Raw genomic sequence first — 18261 nt, forward strand, 5'->3', positions numbered from 1 at the left:
TACCGAATAGAATGCCCCTTTATTAACACTGTAAAAATGTAATTGCTTTCGTTGGCACATTTTTCTTCATGAGTGAAGAATGTTTAGCTCTGCTATATTTCAGACCCCAACCTGTGTTCCACAGCGGGTGTGTGAAAAGCCAGCAATGATTCTAAGCCAAATAACAATCGGAAGGAATATAAAGTGTGTTCAAGGTTCGCCAGCATTCCGGTAACGCTTATATATTGCTAATATGCCAGTCCTGTCGCTAATGAAAACAACCCCGACATGCATCTTTACGAGTGGTTAAAAACATTCAAAACGTAAAGAATAAAGTATGAAGGCTATGAAAGGAAGGTGTACGTCTCTTCCTATTATGTCTCTGCAGAGAAGCCTTTATCGGGCCCTTGTTATCAAAGATTTCGAGCGTGCGGGTGATGTTTTGAACGTAGAAGAAGCATATTCGCACAAAGCAGAAAGAAGAAAACGGTACTTGTTAAGAATCTGACTATATTATGTGGCCTTCAACTTATTTTGATCGTACATGCACATAGAGCTACTGAACCAGTGTTACTGCATAGTTCTTGCCATCTCTCTTGGTTTTCTAGATGTCCTTCGTTCGTTTGGCACGTATATCCCCCATGCTGAAAAGCGCCGATGTCGTGTTCGCGTAAACAGTGTCCGACAGTGCACACAAATACATGTACGAAGCCGTTTTAGCACCGTTTTTAATGACCTAAATTTGAAAGAAAAACATTGCAACTGATCAATTACTTTATCTGCCTCCCTGAGAAACATTCCAAGCTACCTAGCACGTAGGAATGATTCGAGATGTTTGCTCTTTAGTCGAGCGCAGGGAGAAAATGCACTCACTTTTTGCTCTAGAAATGCATTACCGGAAGTCACTTTTCGACTGGTTGCTGTCTGCTTCAATTTGCGACAGCACACTAGCACCAGTTGAATTTGTAGCATACATATATAACTCTATGCTCTTGAGCACTAACTCTGGACGAGAAACCTTGCGCCAGGGAGTCGGCAGAGGCAGCGCCCCCTTCATGCCCACCTGAGGCGCTCTGTGGGTGGGCCCGTGTAGTGCAGTGGGTTCAGGTAACGGGAGCTCACAAACTTCTCCACCTCGTAGACCCAGTGGCCCGTCAGAGTGGGTGGGCACACCACCAGGGACGGCAGAGGCTTGGCATCCGGTCGCTCCCCTTCCTGGGAACAAGGTACAACAGACTTACTTTTCCAGAAGACTGAAAGTCTTCCTAGAAAACTGCTGGGGCAGGTTGCATAGCAGAAGCAGACATGTGCAATATTCAATGACAGATTGAAATCTAAAGCATCAATTTGCACTGTGTCGTGTCAGAACAAGGGACACAGAACTGTTACCTTTTCAGAAGACTACAAAACACCACAAAAAATTACCGGGGCAGTTTGCATAGCAGAAGCAGATGTGCGCAATATTTGAGAGCACACTGAAACCCAAGGCAACATATTGAGCCATGTCTCGTCAAAGACCCATCCGGTTCCCTGCGTATTCTAGGAAGATGTCAGGCTGGACCGATTCTATTTACTCTATCCAGCCTTCATAATGTGCAACTTCCAATTCCGGTCTAAAGGCTGCAATGCAGAACATGCTGGGACAAGAGTGCGTATGCTGAGAGTCTTAGTTGTGATCTGCCAGCCCCTATATAGTCACATACAATTTAATAAATGCGGGGTGTGGCGAGTCTACATCTTATTATCACTCTGAAGCCAATAGGATTGAAGCATTGGCCAATAAGAACACCGAGAAGCAAATCATAAAGCATGAGATATTAAACATTTTAAGCCATGCCCCGTGTTTCGTAAGCCACCAGTGACCACAGCGAATGCAGCGTCCCGTCCCCACCTGGTACTGCTGCTCCCTGAGGTGGTGGTCCGAGGCGAGGATGCAGATGGACTGTAGGGTCTTGCCCAGGCCCATGTCGTCGCACAGGATGCCGTGCAGCCGGTACTTGTTCAGGAAGGCCAGCCAGTTGACCCCTTCCTGCTGGTACGAGCGCAGCTGGGCCCCGATGGGCACGGGCACCTCGAAGTTGTCAGCGTGCTTGGCGTTCATCAGCTGCTCCAGGAAGTGCTTCTCCGACGCACGCCGCTCGCGCAGCTCCTCAGGCAAATCGGGGCTCTCCCCGACGCCTCCCTGGGTACAAACGGCCGAGCGTATTATGGCGACATCACCAGAAGATGAGCCCTGCGCAAACGTGCTGCTACGCGTCCATCTTGGTGTCGCTGCGCAACAACTGAAATTCCTCCCTGCCTCGCTCGTCCTGTCTGCAACTACAGCGCACCGCAGCTCAGAGCATATGGAGTGGAAGCTCGCACCGCGGAACCCAAGGATCCTGGGTTCTATCTCCGCGTCCCGCCCGTTTCGATCTGGATAAGCATTGTACTGGTATGTGTTTGTGTATCACTACTGCATGGTGTACATTAAAAAAAAAAAAAACTCCAGGTCATAGCAGTCGAACCGCACCGGCTAAATTTTGCATCGACAGTGTAACCTAGTGTTGCTGTATACCTCACAGGCAGATTGAGCTTGCACTGTCAAAGCACAAATGTCGATTTGACCTGCTATGGCACGTCGCTTTCGCACTTGGCATTGGCTGTCTCAAGGGCTGAACGGCTTTGTATGTTGACGACTGGGTGCGCAATTGGGGGCCATTGCAGACTACTGTTCAGAGGACTCTCGCTTGGGCACTGCAGTAGCCACTAGATGTTTGCATGAAAATTGCAGGGAATGCTCATAGCAGTGAGAGACACTGCCATGCAATGTTTCAAGTCTTAAATTAATCCTTTGAAAAGTTATATAAATATATATATATAGAAAAACACTCCATGTGCTAAGGAATGCTATTGTTGAGAAATGATAATGATAAGAGCTAGTTTTTATGAGAAACATATAGTGAGACACCTGGATCAGACAGCTGCGAGAAATTACAAAAATTATGCAACCTTTTTATAAAAATAATGCAGTTAAGAAATGAATTTTTTCTTGCGTGCATTATAGTTGCGAGTTTGTTTCACGGCACTTGTGTCCACGCGTGCCAACTCGCGGCGTAAAGCGAGTTCGTTTCGCCAGGCACTCCACGAGCGGTTGCACTCTCCGAGTTTGTTTCAGCGGCGACACCCCACGCGTGCATGCACCCGCTGCACCGAGAAAATCGGGCGTGCGCCGAAATGCAATCCCGTCATGCCTCGCTCCAGCGAGGCCGGCGAGGAGCGGGAGCAGACGACGGGGGTTCGTCTGCTACGATGTGTCGCGGAACCGAAAGGGAAAAAAGTAGATTTTCTGATAGAAATCGCATCTCGCGGGCAACGGAATCAAACGCGAACTTGAATTGTGAGCGTCTGCTATTCCATGAAGAAAGAAATTGACAACCCATGCTTTATTTGCAGGTTTTAAGTCGCTCTGTTGCCGTACAGACGCTGAAATATACTAGTGTGTCAAGAAATCCTCGGAACAAACGCATCAGCGGCCCGCGAGATGTTTATCACCATCCGTGTGCGGGTGAAAAATTTAACATTTGTCGACAAAACTCCCCCAAAAGAAACCTCTGACTGCCCAATAAGCATCAGAGAAAGCTAAACATAGTGACTTTACCCGAGGCTCGGGCAACATCATCATGTTTAACATTTACCTACGTCAGCTAACTTGCCCCGTCGTATTTTGTTCGAGAAAGCTCTCCTTCTCGACGCCCTCACCAAGGCTAATATCTGATCCACTTGTAATGACGATCGAAATCGAAAGTCCCACGAAAAGTTTTGCTGGATATTCCAACAGACTTGTTTCAAGCCGTACCCTTTCAGTGGTTCACGCATAATACCATGCTCAAACGAATCAAGCTTCTGCTCGGACAGCATCATCAGTTTTCTTCAGTGTAAACGGTTATAAGAATTGAATGATTGCAACCATGCAGCAGCTTTGTAGACAGCTGGTTGCGGAAATTTACGCCGTCTGTAACTATCTCTACAACAGCCGAGTTGCTTAAAGTCATCGCAACTATAAACTACAGATTGCAGCGACCAACACTTGTAGATAAACGTTGGTAGCGATTGCACTCTCGCAATCCAACCCATCACTCCGGACAAAAAAGTGCTAGTTTCGTATTGAGGTCGGTACCTTTTCTACAACATAGATGGCGGCAGCAACAGTCTTCTGCACTCGGTGCATTTGGCAAGTTCGTTTGAGTCCAGTTCTCCGTGCAACACTCTGCGAGTGCGATGCATTCTGGGGGAGAATTTGAACGGTGCCGGTGCGTGTGAAACGAACTCACTATTAGGTTAATGGGCAACTTTGCATGCCAAAAGAACATCAAAATGAAGGAAGTAGGTTCACAGCCACGCCCTTAACAAATTTTCAGAATGAGACTTCCAAGAAATGGCTCGACACATCATTTCATTGTGAAATGACAACTCTCCTGAACTAAAAATGAACGCGAAAAAAAAGTAAAACCATACATTTTAAAGTGAAAAATATTTCACTTTAGATGATGCCAGAATACTGAAACTAATTTATTTTGGACAAAAAACTCCCGTTAGAGGAACAAAACTTTCTGACGGCATCCCTCAGGAGTTCTGTAAAGTGCTTAAAACTGCTTCTTAAAAATGTGACTTTTCAACAAACATTTTTCCTTAGCAAACTAGCCAGCGGGGGGGGGGGGGGGGGGGGGGGGGGAGTTCAAACTGCAGATCTTCGGCGGCCCAAGTGCAGCTCACTGCTCCTTAGTTAGTGTACCACCCCTCACCAACGTTCAGAAAGAATCCTTTTATGGTAGACGTTTTGAATGGTGACTGCCCAATCATGAAAAACGTCGCACAAAATTTAAGAGTGTTTGAAGTGGAACTCCTTGAAGTCCACGCAGACAAAGGGCTGAAATGATCCTGCACTATGAGAAAACTGCTGTTGTTGATTACGGGCTTTATGGCGCAAAGCGTGAGAAAACTGTGGGACTCTGGCGGCAGGTACCATGAGCAAAGTGTCCCTATTTCACGCTTGCGGGCCAGAAACTTCTGTCAATATTCAGAAAAACCTACTGCTGCACAGCTGTAATATCAACAATAAAGGTGGTAAAACCAAAACAGTGTCAGGATCTGATGCACAAACACCTAACTGAGCTGCCCAAGAGTGCATGCCATTCGAACCCGACTTGAAAGCGCTGGTTTCACGAATGGGGTCTCACAATAAAGTAACACGTTCAGCAATCGCTTTACGAGTAGAAATATCAGTGACTGCCAACTAAGATAAAGTAAAAAAAACTTCCACACCCCCTTTTCACTGCAGTTCTCCATCTATAATGACTCTTTTCTATGGCTTTTTGCATACGTCTGGGCAACCCCGAACCAGCCAATCAAGGCCCTTCCACCAGAACGTCGGGGGAGGTTGGAACTCACGTCGAGGGGCATGAGGCGGACGAGGGCGGCGAAGCAGTGGGTGGCCATGAGGCGCACTTGAGGGTCCGGGTCGCTCATGCGCCCCAGCACGGGCACCAGCAGCAGCACAATGTACGGCACCACCAGCAGGCCCAGGCTCTCTATCACACCTAGACTGGGAGTCGAGGAACGCACACGGGCTACTCCAGAAAGGTGCCCCTTCCCGCTGGATGTTCGCAGATCCCCCGGGACGAGAAACACAAACTCCCGAGGTTAGCCGCCACAGTTGGCCGACATCGAGCTAGCTTAGTGTTCGGTTGCCACCATAAAGCGCACGCTTCTAAACGCCTGAAAGTCGAGCACGAACAAGGCTGACCTCTCTTCATGTTTAGACTCCACTTCGTTACGGGGGGCTTGACTACGAAAGGCCTGCAGCCCCTTTTCCTTCCCTTATGCAGTTCCACGAGGAGCACGAACAAGGCTGACCTCTCCTCGTATTTAATCTCCACTTTGATGGTTAAAAGGGGATTGATCTTGAAAGACCTGCCCAGCCCCTTTTTCTTCTCCAATTTAATTCCACGAGGCTGCCGAAAAAAAAAAATCTGAGTTACCAAACTCTCGCCTCTGAACTCTCACCAATGCCAGGCATGTCCGACGAGGTCTGCAGCACTATCAATTCTAAACAAGCTACCACTGCAAGGCCATGGCTTTTTGCTTTGTTCTAGCACGAGTAGAAACTGTTCTGCAAAAAGAATCTCACGATGGTGTTAGTTAACGAGTGATGGAAATGACCTAGCTGTTTGCGCTGGACTTTAACTAGCATGACAGTGCTACCTGTTCCTAGACCAGAGAGGCAGCTGGGACTATAGCATGGGTATGGTACTTCGATTGTGTCTTCGACCGGTGCATTTGGCGTCCAATTCTGCCCATGCAACGAATGACGCCCCTAAAGCAGGGGTGTCACGCTGTCAGATGTCGCCAGAATCGAGGGACCCCTTCTGAAGACGCATTAAATGCAACAAACAGCTGGAGGCGCGTTCCAGAAACCGCGTCACGGTACGAGGGTTTCGTCTTGGACGGGAGTGCACGCCGCAGCCTTGGCAAGGGTCAGTCGCCCAGTCGGTCAGGAGGATACAGGCAAGGGCCTCGAGGGCCCCCTGTCGCAGGATGGGGTCGTGGGAGGCCCCCAGCTGCGCCAGCAGGCGTCCCGTCACCAGGGACATGGTGGGGCCCGTGCAGACCCGGGCCAGCATGCCCAGGCACCGGGAAGACAGGTGGCGCACCCACGGGGACCCGTGCTCCAGGGCCGAGCACAGGGGACCCAGCACGGACTCCAGCTGCGGGGAAGGCGTGCCCTCTTGCCCGCCGCTCTCTCTCTCTCGAGAAAAACACGACATCCCTAACGCGGAAACTATGCAACAGATTTTACGGCGTAAGAGTCATATTTTGTTTTTCTCCAAATTTATGTTGGTGTGTCTTATATACACCTTGTTTTATTACAAGTATGGACCTTTACTGTGCAAGATGTAGGCTGTATCGACATTCTTGGCAAAAAAAGAACGGCAAGACACCCGCCGTTGGCTTGCTCTCCCGGCGGTCCAAGGAGGGTCCAAAGCGTGGTGGCGTAAGGTCCCCGGCCGCCACGACACCACGTTCCATCTTTCCAAAAGTAGCGCAATTCGTACAAAGATGTGACTCACGGGCCGACCGTTCCGTGAAAACGGCCATTTATCGAGGTCTGTAACTCATATGACGGTGCAACTTCTAGACCAGAAAATACGGTACTTCATTTCGTGAGTTGCACATGCCATTGTCAAAGGTGCAGGGGACAGAACGTAACCGACACCGCTTAGACAATCGGAACGTGGTGCCGGATTTTTTATGTTGCCCCTCGCAGGCCAACGCGAGGCGACTCCCTCCAACTGCCAACGGGGCTCTCGCGCACAATCTCTACTTTGAACTGGTCTCGGTACTTAGGAGGGGATTTGGCACAATGCGAGCGTTTAAAAAGCAGAAATTCACTTCTTTTTCGGACTTTCTCCCACGTATCCCGGACGTTGCGCCTGTGCCCGTCGGACACAGGGGCAAGATAGCCCACCCACACGCGACAAGACAGTGTTTTTACCTTGTTTAGTGGACCTGTCACAGTGGTCATATAAAAACTACCCGCAGAGATGTTCGAGGCATACACATGTTTGAATCAAACAGGCTTCGAACATACGTGAGGAGTGTCCACAAATAATATAAAACTAATTTAATTTAATTAAAAGATTAAGACCCCGACTCAAACTTTCTTTTTTCACTCTCCCACCCGTGGCTTCCACAGCACTGCGTGGAACATCCGTGGTACAGCATAGGGACGTGCAAACATTCTCAAGGTCGAGCTAGAGCAAGGGGACGGGACGGACGCGGACGGTTAAGGTCCGAGCGAGCTCACCTGCGGGGAGAGGTTGGGATGCAAGCTGGGGCCCACGACCTCCAGCAGCTGCAGGCTGGTCGAAAGGGTGGCCGCATCTGCGGCTGCACCGGGGAAACGTCAGTCCCCCCCCGCCCTCTCGACGGGAGGCGCCTACCGATCGGGACACCCCCCCCCCCCGGACAAATTGCCCGGTTCCCTTTGTGGGGCGGATTATGCGCATTCGTTCCATGGCACTCCTCGTTCTTATAAAATTTAGAAAAACAAAATTGGCAGGCAAATGGAAGCATTCGTCAAGCATGAGCCAACCAACCGATTTCCGAGTAATCTCTCGGAGTGTACCGTATTCAATTTTTAAACTTTGAGCGAAATTCGACGAAGTTCGACTTTCTTGACACTCTTGCCCGACGTCCACACAAAAAATTGATATTTTAGGAAAATAATTTTTAACACTAAGCGAGGAAATATTCGCCAACGTTAATGTAACACTAAAGTAAACTTACAATTTTAGTTAGTTTGTTAATGTGAAACGATGTACCCATGAAATGCTCAAGCCATCCTCTGCCAAGCAGTGCCAGCTCGTATTCAATTTATGCTTATGCGTGCATAACAGTCAAACTTCCGTCAAATTTTCGTCAAACTTAGCGGTAGAAGTATGAAAAAAAAAATTAAATGCAGTTCTTTGGTAGGTTTGCAACATCTCTACCGTAAAATCCCGTAGGAATGCCCTCCGCCAAGAGATCACTCATCCCGTTTTTCTGGCTAAATACCCGTAACATAAAATTAATGAAACATAGCCCACTCTCCAATTCTTGTCAGCCATCCCGTGATGTCCGACAAAAGCCGCATCAACCTCGCAGTCTGTAGTACCGGTACATGCGACAGGCGAGTACGTAGCGGGTTCCTGCGTTTTTGTCCGCAATCTGCGTGCGCAATATCGATTCCTGTGACACGCAAATTGTTTCCGTGTGTATATTGTATCGGAAAATGCGAATCTGCTGCGTCCGCTATCTCTGGTATCCGTTCCTGTGACATGCGAGTTCGTAGTGGGTTCCCGCGTTTTTATCTGTGTTCTGCGCGTGCGATATCAGTTCCCGTGGCAGGCCAGTTTGTAGCGAGTCCTGCGTGCTCATTGCACCATCAAATTTGAATCTGCTGCATCCATGATCTGCAGTATCCGTTCCCCCAAAATGCGAGTTCGCGGCGGGTTCCCACGCGCCCTTGCACCACAAAAGGCAAACCTGCTGCATCTGCAGTCAACGGTATCCTTTCCCGCGACATGGAAGTTTGTGGCGAATTCCGGTGTGTTCATTGCATCGGGAAACGCGAATTTTCCGTGTCTGCGACCTGTGGTATCGGTCCTCGTGTCGCGTGGTTTGTAGCGGGCGCTTCGGAGTTTATCGCTAATTTGTGATGAGGTTTTGTCATTGCATCTCCAAAGACGGTCCACCTCCTGTTTTTCACCCTTTGTCTCTTCATTTCGGTTTGGCATCCTTATGGGATTTTACGGTAGTTGGAACCGAGCGAGGTCGTCCGCAGTTCTGGTAAGCTAAGCACTACGCCCCGTTAGGACCACGGTCACACTGCTCCGACATCATACAAAAGAAAGTCTGCCATAGACACAGTCTTTGGCGTATTTGTTCCTTCTTTGGTGGTCCTATCACACTGGTCGTATGAGAACTCTTTGCAGACAAGTTCGAAACACACATGCTCTTGAAACAAACATGCTTTAAACATCTGTGAGGCGCATCCGCACATAATTCCGTCGTCGCGTCTGAGGCGAACTCTCGCACGACGTACGTGCGGCGCGACCACGAAGCCCGCGTCGTGGTGCGGCTGCCACTCACCTCGGACGGCGTCCTGCAAGAGCGGGCGGAAGGCTGCCTCCCACAGGCTGGGCAGCTTCTCGGGCAGGTCGGCACCGAAGGACTCGGCGGCCAGCGACAGCGCCATCACGGCGCCCCGCCGCTGCACCCCCTGGGCGTGCGTGCCCCGTTCAGCCGCCGGCGACAAAAAAGCGTACGGTCCCGCACCCAGCGAACGTTCCCCGGCGTCCCTCCCATTGGAAGCGTGCGACGGGGCGGTGGCGCCGCCGAGCGGCTCCTGGCAGAAGCATTTTGCGTGCACATTGCGTGTGGCAGCCGACCTTAGTTTCTAGTTGAATTGAAGTTTTTAATTAAGCTGAAATAATTAAAGTTAGCTCGAGCATAAAATGTCTGGGTGTTATTTTATCTAGTGATTTATCGTGGAAGCGACACGTTAAAATGATAGCTCCTAACGCTATACGTATGTTAAATTTTATACGAAGAAATATTCGACAGGCTTCGAGGCAAGTTAGGGAAACCTGATACTTAACATTTATTCGTCCGTGCATCGAATATGCTTCGGTTGTCTGAGATATGCATCAAGTTTAATTAATAGACAAATTTAAAAATATACGGAACCAATGTGCTAGGTTTGCATTAAACAAAATGAACTTGGAGTGAGCGTCGCTACCACGAAGGAGGTCGTACACAGGGAGAAACCGAGTGAACTCGGAAAGCTTTTTAGGCAGAACTTTTTAGGTGATATCTACAACAATAAACTTCTAACCAATAGAGATACTTTTTTTACAAACCATGCCCCTATCACACTGGTACTTTCGCTTATTTCTTTTTTCCAAAAACCATCGAAGAGTGGAATAGGTTGCCAATAGATGCGTTCACGGCAAATGTTTGAGATGTCCTCTGATGCTCAGTGGTGTCGTTCTCATATTATATTACAGACTTCAGAGAAATATAGTGCATCTTTGCATTACTTGTGTTCCTAAAAAAAAAGTTATGTAACCTACCTCTTGCAATAATGCCTCACGGCGATGCAAGCTTTTCTGTGAATAAGTAAAAAAAAAGAATGTCAGCTTACCTGCCTCAATAAACAAAAAGTTGGTGCTCGAACTAGCTGGGGATGGTTGAACATATTTTAAAACAAAACCGAGAGAATGGAGAGAAAAACTAAGGACTTGGTCCGCTGTTGTCATCCTTCGTTTTTTTTCCCAGTCTCGAGGTTTTGCCTAAAAATACTGTTTCGCAGGAAGGTGCTGTGCATTGGTTAAATGAAAGTGCCTAAATAAAAGCTGTGCCCACGGACAACTGTAATCCTTGAGGCGCCGACTAAGTTAGGCAGTTTGAGTAGATCATTCCGATATCCACGATAGCTATACTCGATACTTCGCCGCGCCCTTGCGCATGCATACCATATTGCTATCAAAGCGTAAAAAGTATCTGGATGTTTTCATCTCAATTCAACCACAATTTTTGAGTCAATATTTTAATTTTTACAAAAACAAATAATTTTTGGTTTTATTCTTGAAATGAAAGAAAAAGTAAACGACAAGCTTGGCAGACTTTTTTTGTTTTGTTTCCACGTTATTTACTATTGAAGCGGCCGAGGCCAGAACTAACGTTTTTCCCACCTGTGGGGGTCGCAAGTTTGATCGCTCGCTATATACGGGATGACAAAAAAAAACTTTTACAGGTTTTTTTTATCGCAAAAATAAACTAGGCATCGCCGAACGCTCATTCTCCGCACATACGTAGCGCTAGAGGTCAGTACCAGATGCCGAAGTTTCAGCCCGATCCGATACCTTGATCAAAACTTAGAAGTGATTTTCTGAAAATTTCAATGGGAAAATGGAGCCCATTTTTGCCCGTTTTCGGTTTCTGGTACCATAAAGCCCCATGTATTTAAAAACTCCGTCGGCCGCCATTTTCCCATTGAAATTTTCAGAAAACCACTTATAACTTTTGATTACGTTATCGGATCGGGCTGAAACTTTGGCATCTGGTTGTGACCCCTAGCCCTACCTTTGGGCAGACAATAAGCAATCAGCGATTACCTAGTTTATTTTTACAACAAAAAAAAAAAACATGTAAATTTTTTTTTTTTTGTGACACCCTGTACTTATTTCTCAAGATTGCACTAGGACTCTTCTCTGACACTTTAAAAATAGGTTTTATTATGGTAAATGAGAAAAAAATACAAAGAAAAACCTTGTCCTATTATAAAATAATAGAACAAAATGTCTAACAATTGCCCGTTGGTGATTTCCAGCAAAGTTTTGCAAGTTCTTATGAGAGGACTATTGAAGATATTTTAATTACCTTGATATCACCAGAAAGCTCATACGGAGCTATTTTATTTACCATAATATATTTTGGAAATTCTTCGTACAAATTCAGGGGTGTTAAATACATTTGCTTCATTTACCAAGGTATTATCGTGATCTATTATGAAATGTAAATAAAATATAGTACCTTGTGTATATAACCGGAAAATAAGCTTGAATCTTTTGAAGTGTGCGTTGGAACACGAAAAGCTTTATGGTAAATTGCAATAACTTTTACTCCTACTTGAACACAATTTCAATTATGTTTAGGCATACGCGTTAACTATTTTTTTTTACGCAATAAACCATATTAATGCAACAATATTCTCCAGAATATCACCTATGCGAGAATGCTTTCACAATGCACTACTGAAACATTTCAATTTTCACTTGCTGTCATACAAACAAATGACTATATTTCCTATTTATATTTTCTGATAAAACACAATCATACGTTGTTACTGGAAAAACGTGAAGTAAAAAGAAAGGTGGTTTTTAAGAAAATATGTTTCAAATTTGCCAAGTTTTTGAAACGTTTGATCATTCAAATGTAAAGCATGCACCCACCAAATATTTATTTATTTTCACCGCAAGAATTAACTATGAGTTGCTGAACGTTCATTCTAAGCCAAAATGCGGCGCTAGCGGTAACTGGCGCAATAAGATTTATTCAAGAGCTCCTTTCGGCCGGTATTTTTCCAATAAAGATTTAGAAAAATCCCGTATAACTGTCGAATAAAGTAACAGTTAGTGCTGAAAACTTGGCACCTGGTTCGGAACTCTAGCGCTACATTTGAGCGAAAATTAGCATTCGGCAATGCGAAGTTAATTTTTGCGGTGAAAAAAAACCCTGCCAATCTTTTTGGGGAGACACCCTGTATATAACGAATTTTATTTTGTACATATATTATTGAATTTATAGGCACTAAAGGAGCAGGGTTTGATCTTTTTGGAGATACAGTTGAACCTCGATGTAACGAAGTCGGTAAAATTCGCAATTTACTTCGTTACATTGAAATTTCGCTAAATCGAAATTTGGCTTTAGCATGCGAAAAAAAATTCCGAAACATTTTACGGGTATGAAAACTCACCGAAAATGACATTTATTTAGGGGCGAAGTAGTCCGCGAGTTTTGCTTGCGCCTTGTCCGACAGTAGCAGCGGCGTCATACGGCGTTCGAGCGCCCAGAGCGCTTGCACGGCATCCTGCTGCCCATGCGACGCCGTGTACCTCCTCAGTACGTCCATTGCGTCGAGCACTTCCCGAGTGCTCGTGATCTCGGCAGTTTCTTCAGGATGGCGTCCAAAACGTTTGCTTTCTCATCCAAAGAAAGAACTTTACGTTTCCTTATGGCAGCAAGCACGTAAGTGAACCGCCCGGTTAAAAAATAAAGCTGTTTAGTTTAGGCAGTTTAGGCGGTGCCAATGTTTCCAACCTACACAGCACTCTTCACCGCACAGTTTACTTGCCCCCTTGCCACCCTTGCGCCCACAGTGATGCTTGCGCCGCTTGCGCCCACGCTCGCAAGACGATAATCGGTCTTTTCGGTCTTCTCCTAGATGGCACTGCCCGTGCGGTCGCGCCATCACGTCGCTCCCCCGCTGAAGTTGGCTCCCGCGCTACCCGCGGTGCAGTGGAGTGGACTATGGTTATCAGTGAATGTCAGTGGTGATGCTGGTATGCCGTGTTAACTTTTTGCTCGGCATTTTCTGGCCAACCTCGCGGAATCCGCTTTGCCGCATGCCTCGCCGGTGCTACCGGCGCCGCATCCTCGGGCAGCCTGGGAACGTTGGAAGGCTTGTCCCCGTTAAGTAACCTATCAAGCGCTCGCGTTTGCGCATAATTTTTTTTTTTAACCACAATTTTTTTGCGAAGTTGTTTTTTAGAGTTGATTTATTTATTGCCTTCTATGGCAATGGCACTTCGTTATAGACTTAGACTTCGTTATATAGAGACTAAAAATACATGGGGTCTATGGGCAAGAAATTATGAAAAATAAAATACTTCGTTAAATCGAAGATTTCGTTACATTGAAGTTCGTTATATCGAGGTTCGACTGTATCAAGTTTCTTCAAATACTTTACATAGGTCACATGTAAGAATTTGTCAAACTTTGACAAAATTCATCACAGGAAGCTAATTCAACTTTTCGGTTTTTCCATATTTATTCTAAAACACTAGCTTTTTAAATTTATTTTAATGCTGAGTCAGGTCCTAGGAGCCCCTGCTGGCTTTGACCTGACTTGCTAATCAACTTGGAGGTCAATGCACTTCTGGATAAATTATTATTAATATTATAAGTATTAATGTTCATAAGTGTCATAAAATTTATGTTGAAAGTGTCACAGAAGGTTCTAGTGCAGCAGCGTGAGAAGTCGAAGCACAAAGAGTGGTCAATTATGCAATCTCCGACAGGTGGAAGAAACGTCAGTTTCCGCTTTGGCCGCTTTAAGTAAAAAAAAAATAAAGAAAAAGGCCTAGTTTGCTGTTTGCATTTATTGCAAAAGTTACTCTAGAACATGATGTTTTTATACAAAAAAACTTTAAACCCCAAACCCGTGCCTGCATTAAAATAAAAAAAAATATTCTCAAACTGTTTTATGATGATACAAAAAGCTTACAAATATTATGCTCTGAAAGAATGAAATACGTGGCACGTGCACAGACGCGGCAGTTGCACCGAAAACAGCAACATTAGCAAAACTTTCACCGGTATGATAATTGGGACCGCCGCCTTAAACTAAAGGGCGACGGCGCGTTGCCGTCGTCACCGCTCATGATTGCGGAGAACACAACTGAACTCAAGCTTTGAGCAATTCATGCGGATTGAACGACGCGAGGACAAGTACGGATTGACGCTAGGCGCGAATGCACTTCGAAATGTCAAGGTGCCAAACCTTTGCTCTGGAGCGAGATCGAGAAACACGGCTGGCGGGGAGGCACAGACGTGGCCAAGACACCGCGGGTGCACCGGAAGGGGCCGAGGCAGGCGGCACTTCACCGTGCGAAGCAACGCGGACGCAGTCGTTGGCGGTGCCGCCAGACGGCTCTGCGCGCCCCCTTTGGGTGTCAGACGCTCCCAATAGACTGTTTTACTTTATGCGCGGGCGAAGTTGATACCAGAAGCACGAGCACGCTGCCCCAATTGAAGTGAGCACTGGGTTGGCTAACTCGCCTGCCAACATCTGCGATCGTGAGGAGTGTCAGCACCTGTTTACCTAAAACGCGACTGTGCAGCACACGGTAGGTGACACTCTACGGCTGACTACACTCTATGGATGACTTCACTCATTTGGCCGACCGCATTGAAAGAGAGGAGCGATTCAAATGCTTTGGCAGCCATCTAATGGGCAGCACTTGCCTCGTCCGCACAGGTGGAATCCTCCGAAACTGCCTGCACGGAGCCCTTCCGAGACAGGCTTCTCCTCAGGCTGCTCCTCTCCACCTGCTGCAAGAGGACGGCGGTGCTCTCACCGGATGGATGGATAAATGATAGCGGCTGTGCCCTTTGTAACAGGTAGCAGCTTGTGCCACCTGGCGACTCACTCTAAAGGCCGGTTCAAACGCTTGAGTATCATCGACTGCATCGTGACCTCTGTTGTGACTGCTTACGATGGGAGAATAGACAGGTACCATCTGCCAATCTACACACATTTCACGTGTCATTCTTTCCTTGTGCCCGTCAAGTAATTACAACAATGGTAGAGTAGGGTTCCGTGTCTTCGGTAAATGCCGATAGACTCGGAAGGACAATCCCCGAAGTGTTTTTTTCAAAATCGGAGAAAACCGCAAATACCCCGAATCGGAGCTGCCATTGAATATTGAGATCCGTAAGTTTGACGGAAAAAAATATTTATCTGGAGCTTTTTTTTTTTTTTTTTTTTTTGTGAATTTGGATGTTTCTTTTTTATCCACACCTCTTCTAGGTGCTAGGATAACATATTTTCAAGTGTTTGGTTTAAGGGTTGAAGCTCCATGAACCCTGGAAGAAAAGACGACACGAAGGAAGGGAGGGTAGGGGGGTCATTTGGGGTCAAAAATTTATAGATATAAAGTTGCTTTAAGAAATTATCCCCGATAAGCCCAGATCTCTTGCCTGGCACTGAAAATAAACATTGATCTTGTCAAAAATAATAAACCCCGGAAAAACAGCCCCCTTTTGAAGAAAAATAAACTCCAAAGACGCAAAACCCTAGCTACAAGCGACCACTTCTCGTCAATTGTGCTTAGATGTGATCTTGCACGTAGTGCAACTTCTTCTGTCCAGGAAGTCTTGCAGGGCAACCGAGAGATGGCGCCATGTGTCCTCGTAAGCGATCACGAGCAGTGGCAACCCAGACGTGTCCAAACGCCAATGTGTGAACCGCATAGATGGATGGACGCCAATGACTGCACCCTTTGTAACGGGCGGTAGCTTGTGCCCCCTAGCGTAGAACCGAAAGTATGATTCATTGTCTCGCCCTTCGAAGCCAATTTGCTCCTCCTTCAAATTTTTCTAACTATCGCCAGGCAGTGTGAGATACCGCCAGGATGACCTTTGAGGACACACAGCCCTTGGCGCCCATTATTGCCGGCCCATGCCCCTGGCGAGGGGGCTCCAACAGGTGCGAGAGGTTCGGCTCACCTTGTGCATGTTGTCCAGGGTGAGGATGCCTGGCAGCCGGGTGTCGGCCGGCTCGTCCGGGTGCGGAGAGCACAGCAGGGCCACAAGGTTGCGCACCACCTTGCCGTTGGGGCAAGGCTCGCGGGACACACAGCGCCCCAGGAGCTCCACCAGGCGCTCGCAGGATTGGCGCTGCAACGCGGGGGCGCGCCTCGCTAAGTCTACGGGCGTAAGGGTGAGCTCCGATAAAGCGGGGACGGGGTGAAGACGGGTGCAGAATGCGACAAATTGTAAGTGTAGACATCAGTGGTGCGAGAGAGAGGGAACGAAAAAGAGGCCGACGGAAAAGCGGAAAAAGAAAGCAGACGGGAGATTAGGCGCATTCGTCTTGCCGTGACGAGCTGGAGTTGTTTGAGCGCTCAAAAACTTTTTTGTGTTTGGGTATAGCGTGGGACGTCGGCGTTCCTGTGCAAAATAAAGCTAGAAAAACGCTCGATGCAGAACTTTCGAGTGACGTCTTCCTGCTTCTTTGTGTATATCGAAGTGTCGCCAGTAATGTCCACCTCTGTGCCCTGCTGTTCCAAAGTGGAAGAAATGCACGGGACCTTTCCCTCTAGACAGTGATTATATTAACTGCACTTAATGAAGTGCCTGCTGCACTTTTACTTGAGCATTTTCTTTGCGAAACGTCGCAACCCGCGTGTCTTTAGCGTGCCGCAGCGAAACTTTCCGCAACCGATGTCTTTTCGGTTACCGTCGTCTTCCCGACGACCCGCGTCTTTCCAGACGCCGGCATCTTCTGACGAAACTAGCACCCGGAAACGCTTCTTCGAATGCCGTCCCGTCTCACAGAGTGGCAACAAACGACATTGTGGAAGCCAGCGCATCGCGCCGTCGGTCGTCGCAATCTTGATGGTTGGTAGTCGAAGTTTTTACAGAAAAGGGGGTTGGATGCGAGTGTCGCCGTTGCCACAAGCCCGGCCGGCCGCACGTTCCCTACCTGCAGCTGGTGGTTGGCCTCCCTGCGCACGGCGTCCATGAGCGGTCGGATGACCGGGTTCAGCCGCTCCGGTAGCTGGCCCAGGGACACGAGAAATCCCGCCAGCGATGACTGCACCCTGGGGGTGTCACGGTTGCTCAGACGACGACTCAGAACACCGAAGGAGGGGAGTGACGCGGCATTCCGCTCGACGCTCCCAAGAGGGAAATAATGCGGCGCGAGGAAAGCAGCGAGCCTTTCCTCGTCGGCTTTTCGTTTCACATGTGGCTCGGAGAGCCCAGCAAGGGTGCACAATATCTTCGAAATAGGACCTGCGTCTAAAAGCCTTTTGAGAAATGCGCCGACCAAAAAATAACAAATCAGCGTCGACCGCAGGACACGATTATTACAAAATTTTGGCCTACACATTTAAAGCAGCTATACCCGTTTTCACCTCGAGAACTGTAGCAAAAAAAAGTCCGGCTCCTCACGGAGCATAGCTAATTTCCTGCTTTATGTAGAAAATTAAGATACTACACATAGGTGAATTTTAGATTCCATATACGTTATCTTATCAAGACATACACATTCCAGACGGCAAAAGTATTGGTTTTCCTCCGACAACCAAATATTGTGAGAACTACTCTGCGCCGCGTATGAACAATGCGCAAAACCTGCTTTTTTTTCTTGAGGTGCAAAGAGTTATGGTTACCTAAGCAGAGCTCCTTTCC

At 47.4% G+C, this 18261-nt stretch overlaps 1 protein-coding gene across 1 annotated transcript in view; it reads right to left on the bottom strand.

The window, feature by feature from the left end:
• LOC115326497 (TATA-binding protein-associated factor 172) overlaps positions 1 to 18261 on the bottom strand; it is a 49191-nt gene that overhangs the window by 12498 nt on the left and 18432 nt on the right. Inside the window, exons 21-29 of the mRNA XM_029987386.4 lie at positions 17552 to 17669; positions 16573 to 16743; positions 15310 to 15396; positions 9652 to 9781; positions 7826 to 7908; positions 6524 to 6725; positions 5410 to 5558; positions 1871 to 2161; positions 1043 to 1194 (exon numbers count right to left, since the gene is read on the bottom strand). Of these exons, the coding sequence (XP_029843246.2) occupies positions 1043 to 1194; positions 1871 to 2161; positions 5410 to 5558; positions 6524 to 6725; positions 7826 to 7908; positions 9652 to 9781; positions 15310 to 15396; positions 16573 to 16743; positions 17552 to 17669 (1383 nt within the window). The remainder of the gene's footprint in view (positions 1 to 1042; positions 1195 to 1870; positions 2162 to 5409; positions 5559 to 6523; positions 6726 to 7825; positions 7909 to 9651; positions 9782 to 15309; positions 15397 to 16572; positions 16744 to 17551; positions 17670 to 18261) is intronic.

Source organism: Ixodes scapularis, unplaced genomic scaffold, assembly GCF_016920785.2.
Source record: "Ixodes scapularis isolate PalLabHiFi unplaced genomic scaffold, ASM1692078v2 PGA_scaffold6__148_contigs__length_123643588, whole genome shotgun sequence".
In the NCBI taxonomy this organism is placed as follows: Eukaryota; Metazoa; Arthropoda; class Arachnida; order Ixodida; family Ixodidae; genus Ixodes; species Ixodes scapularis.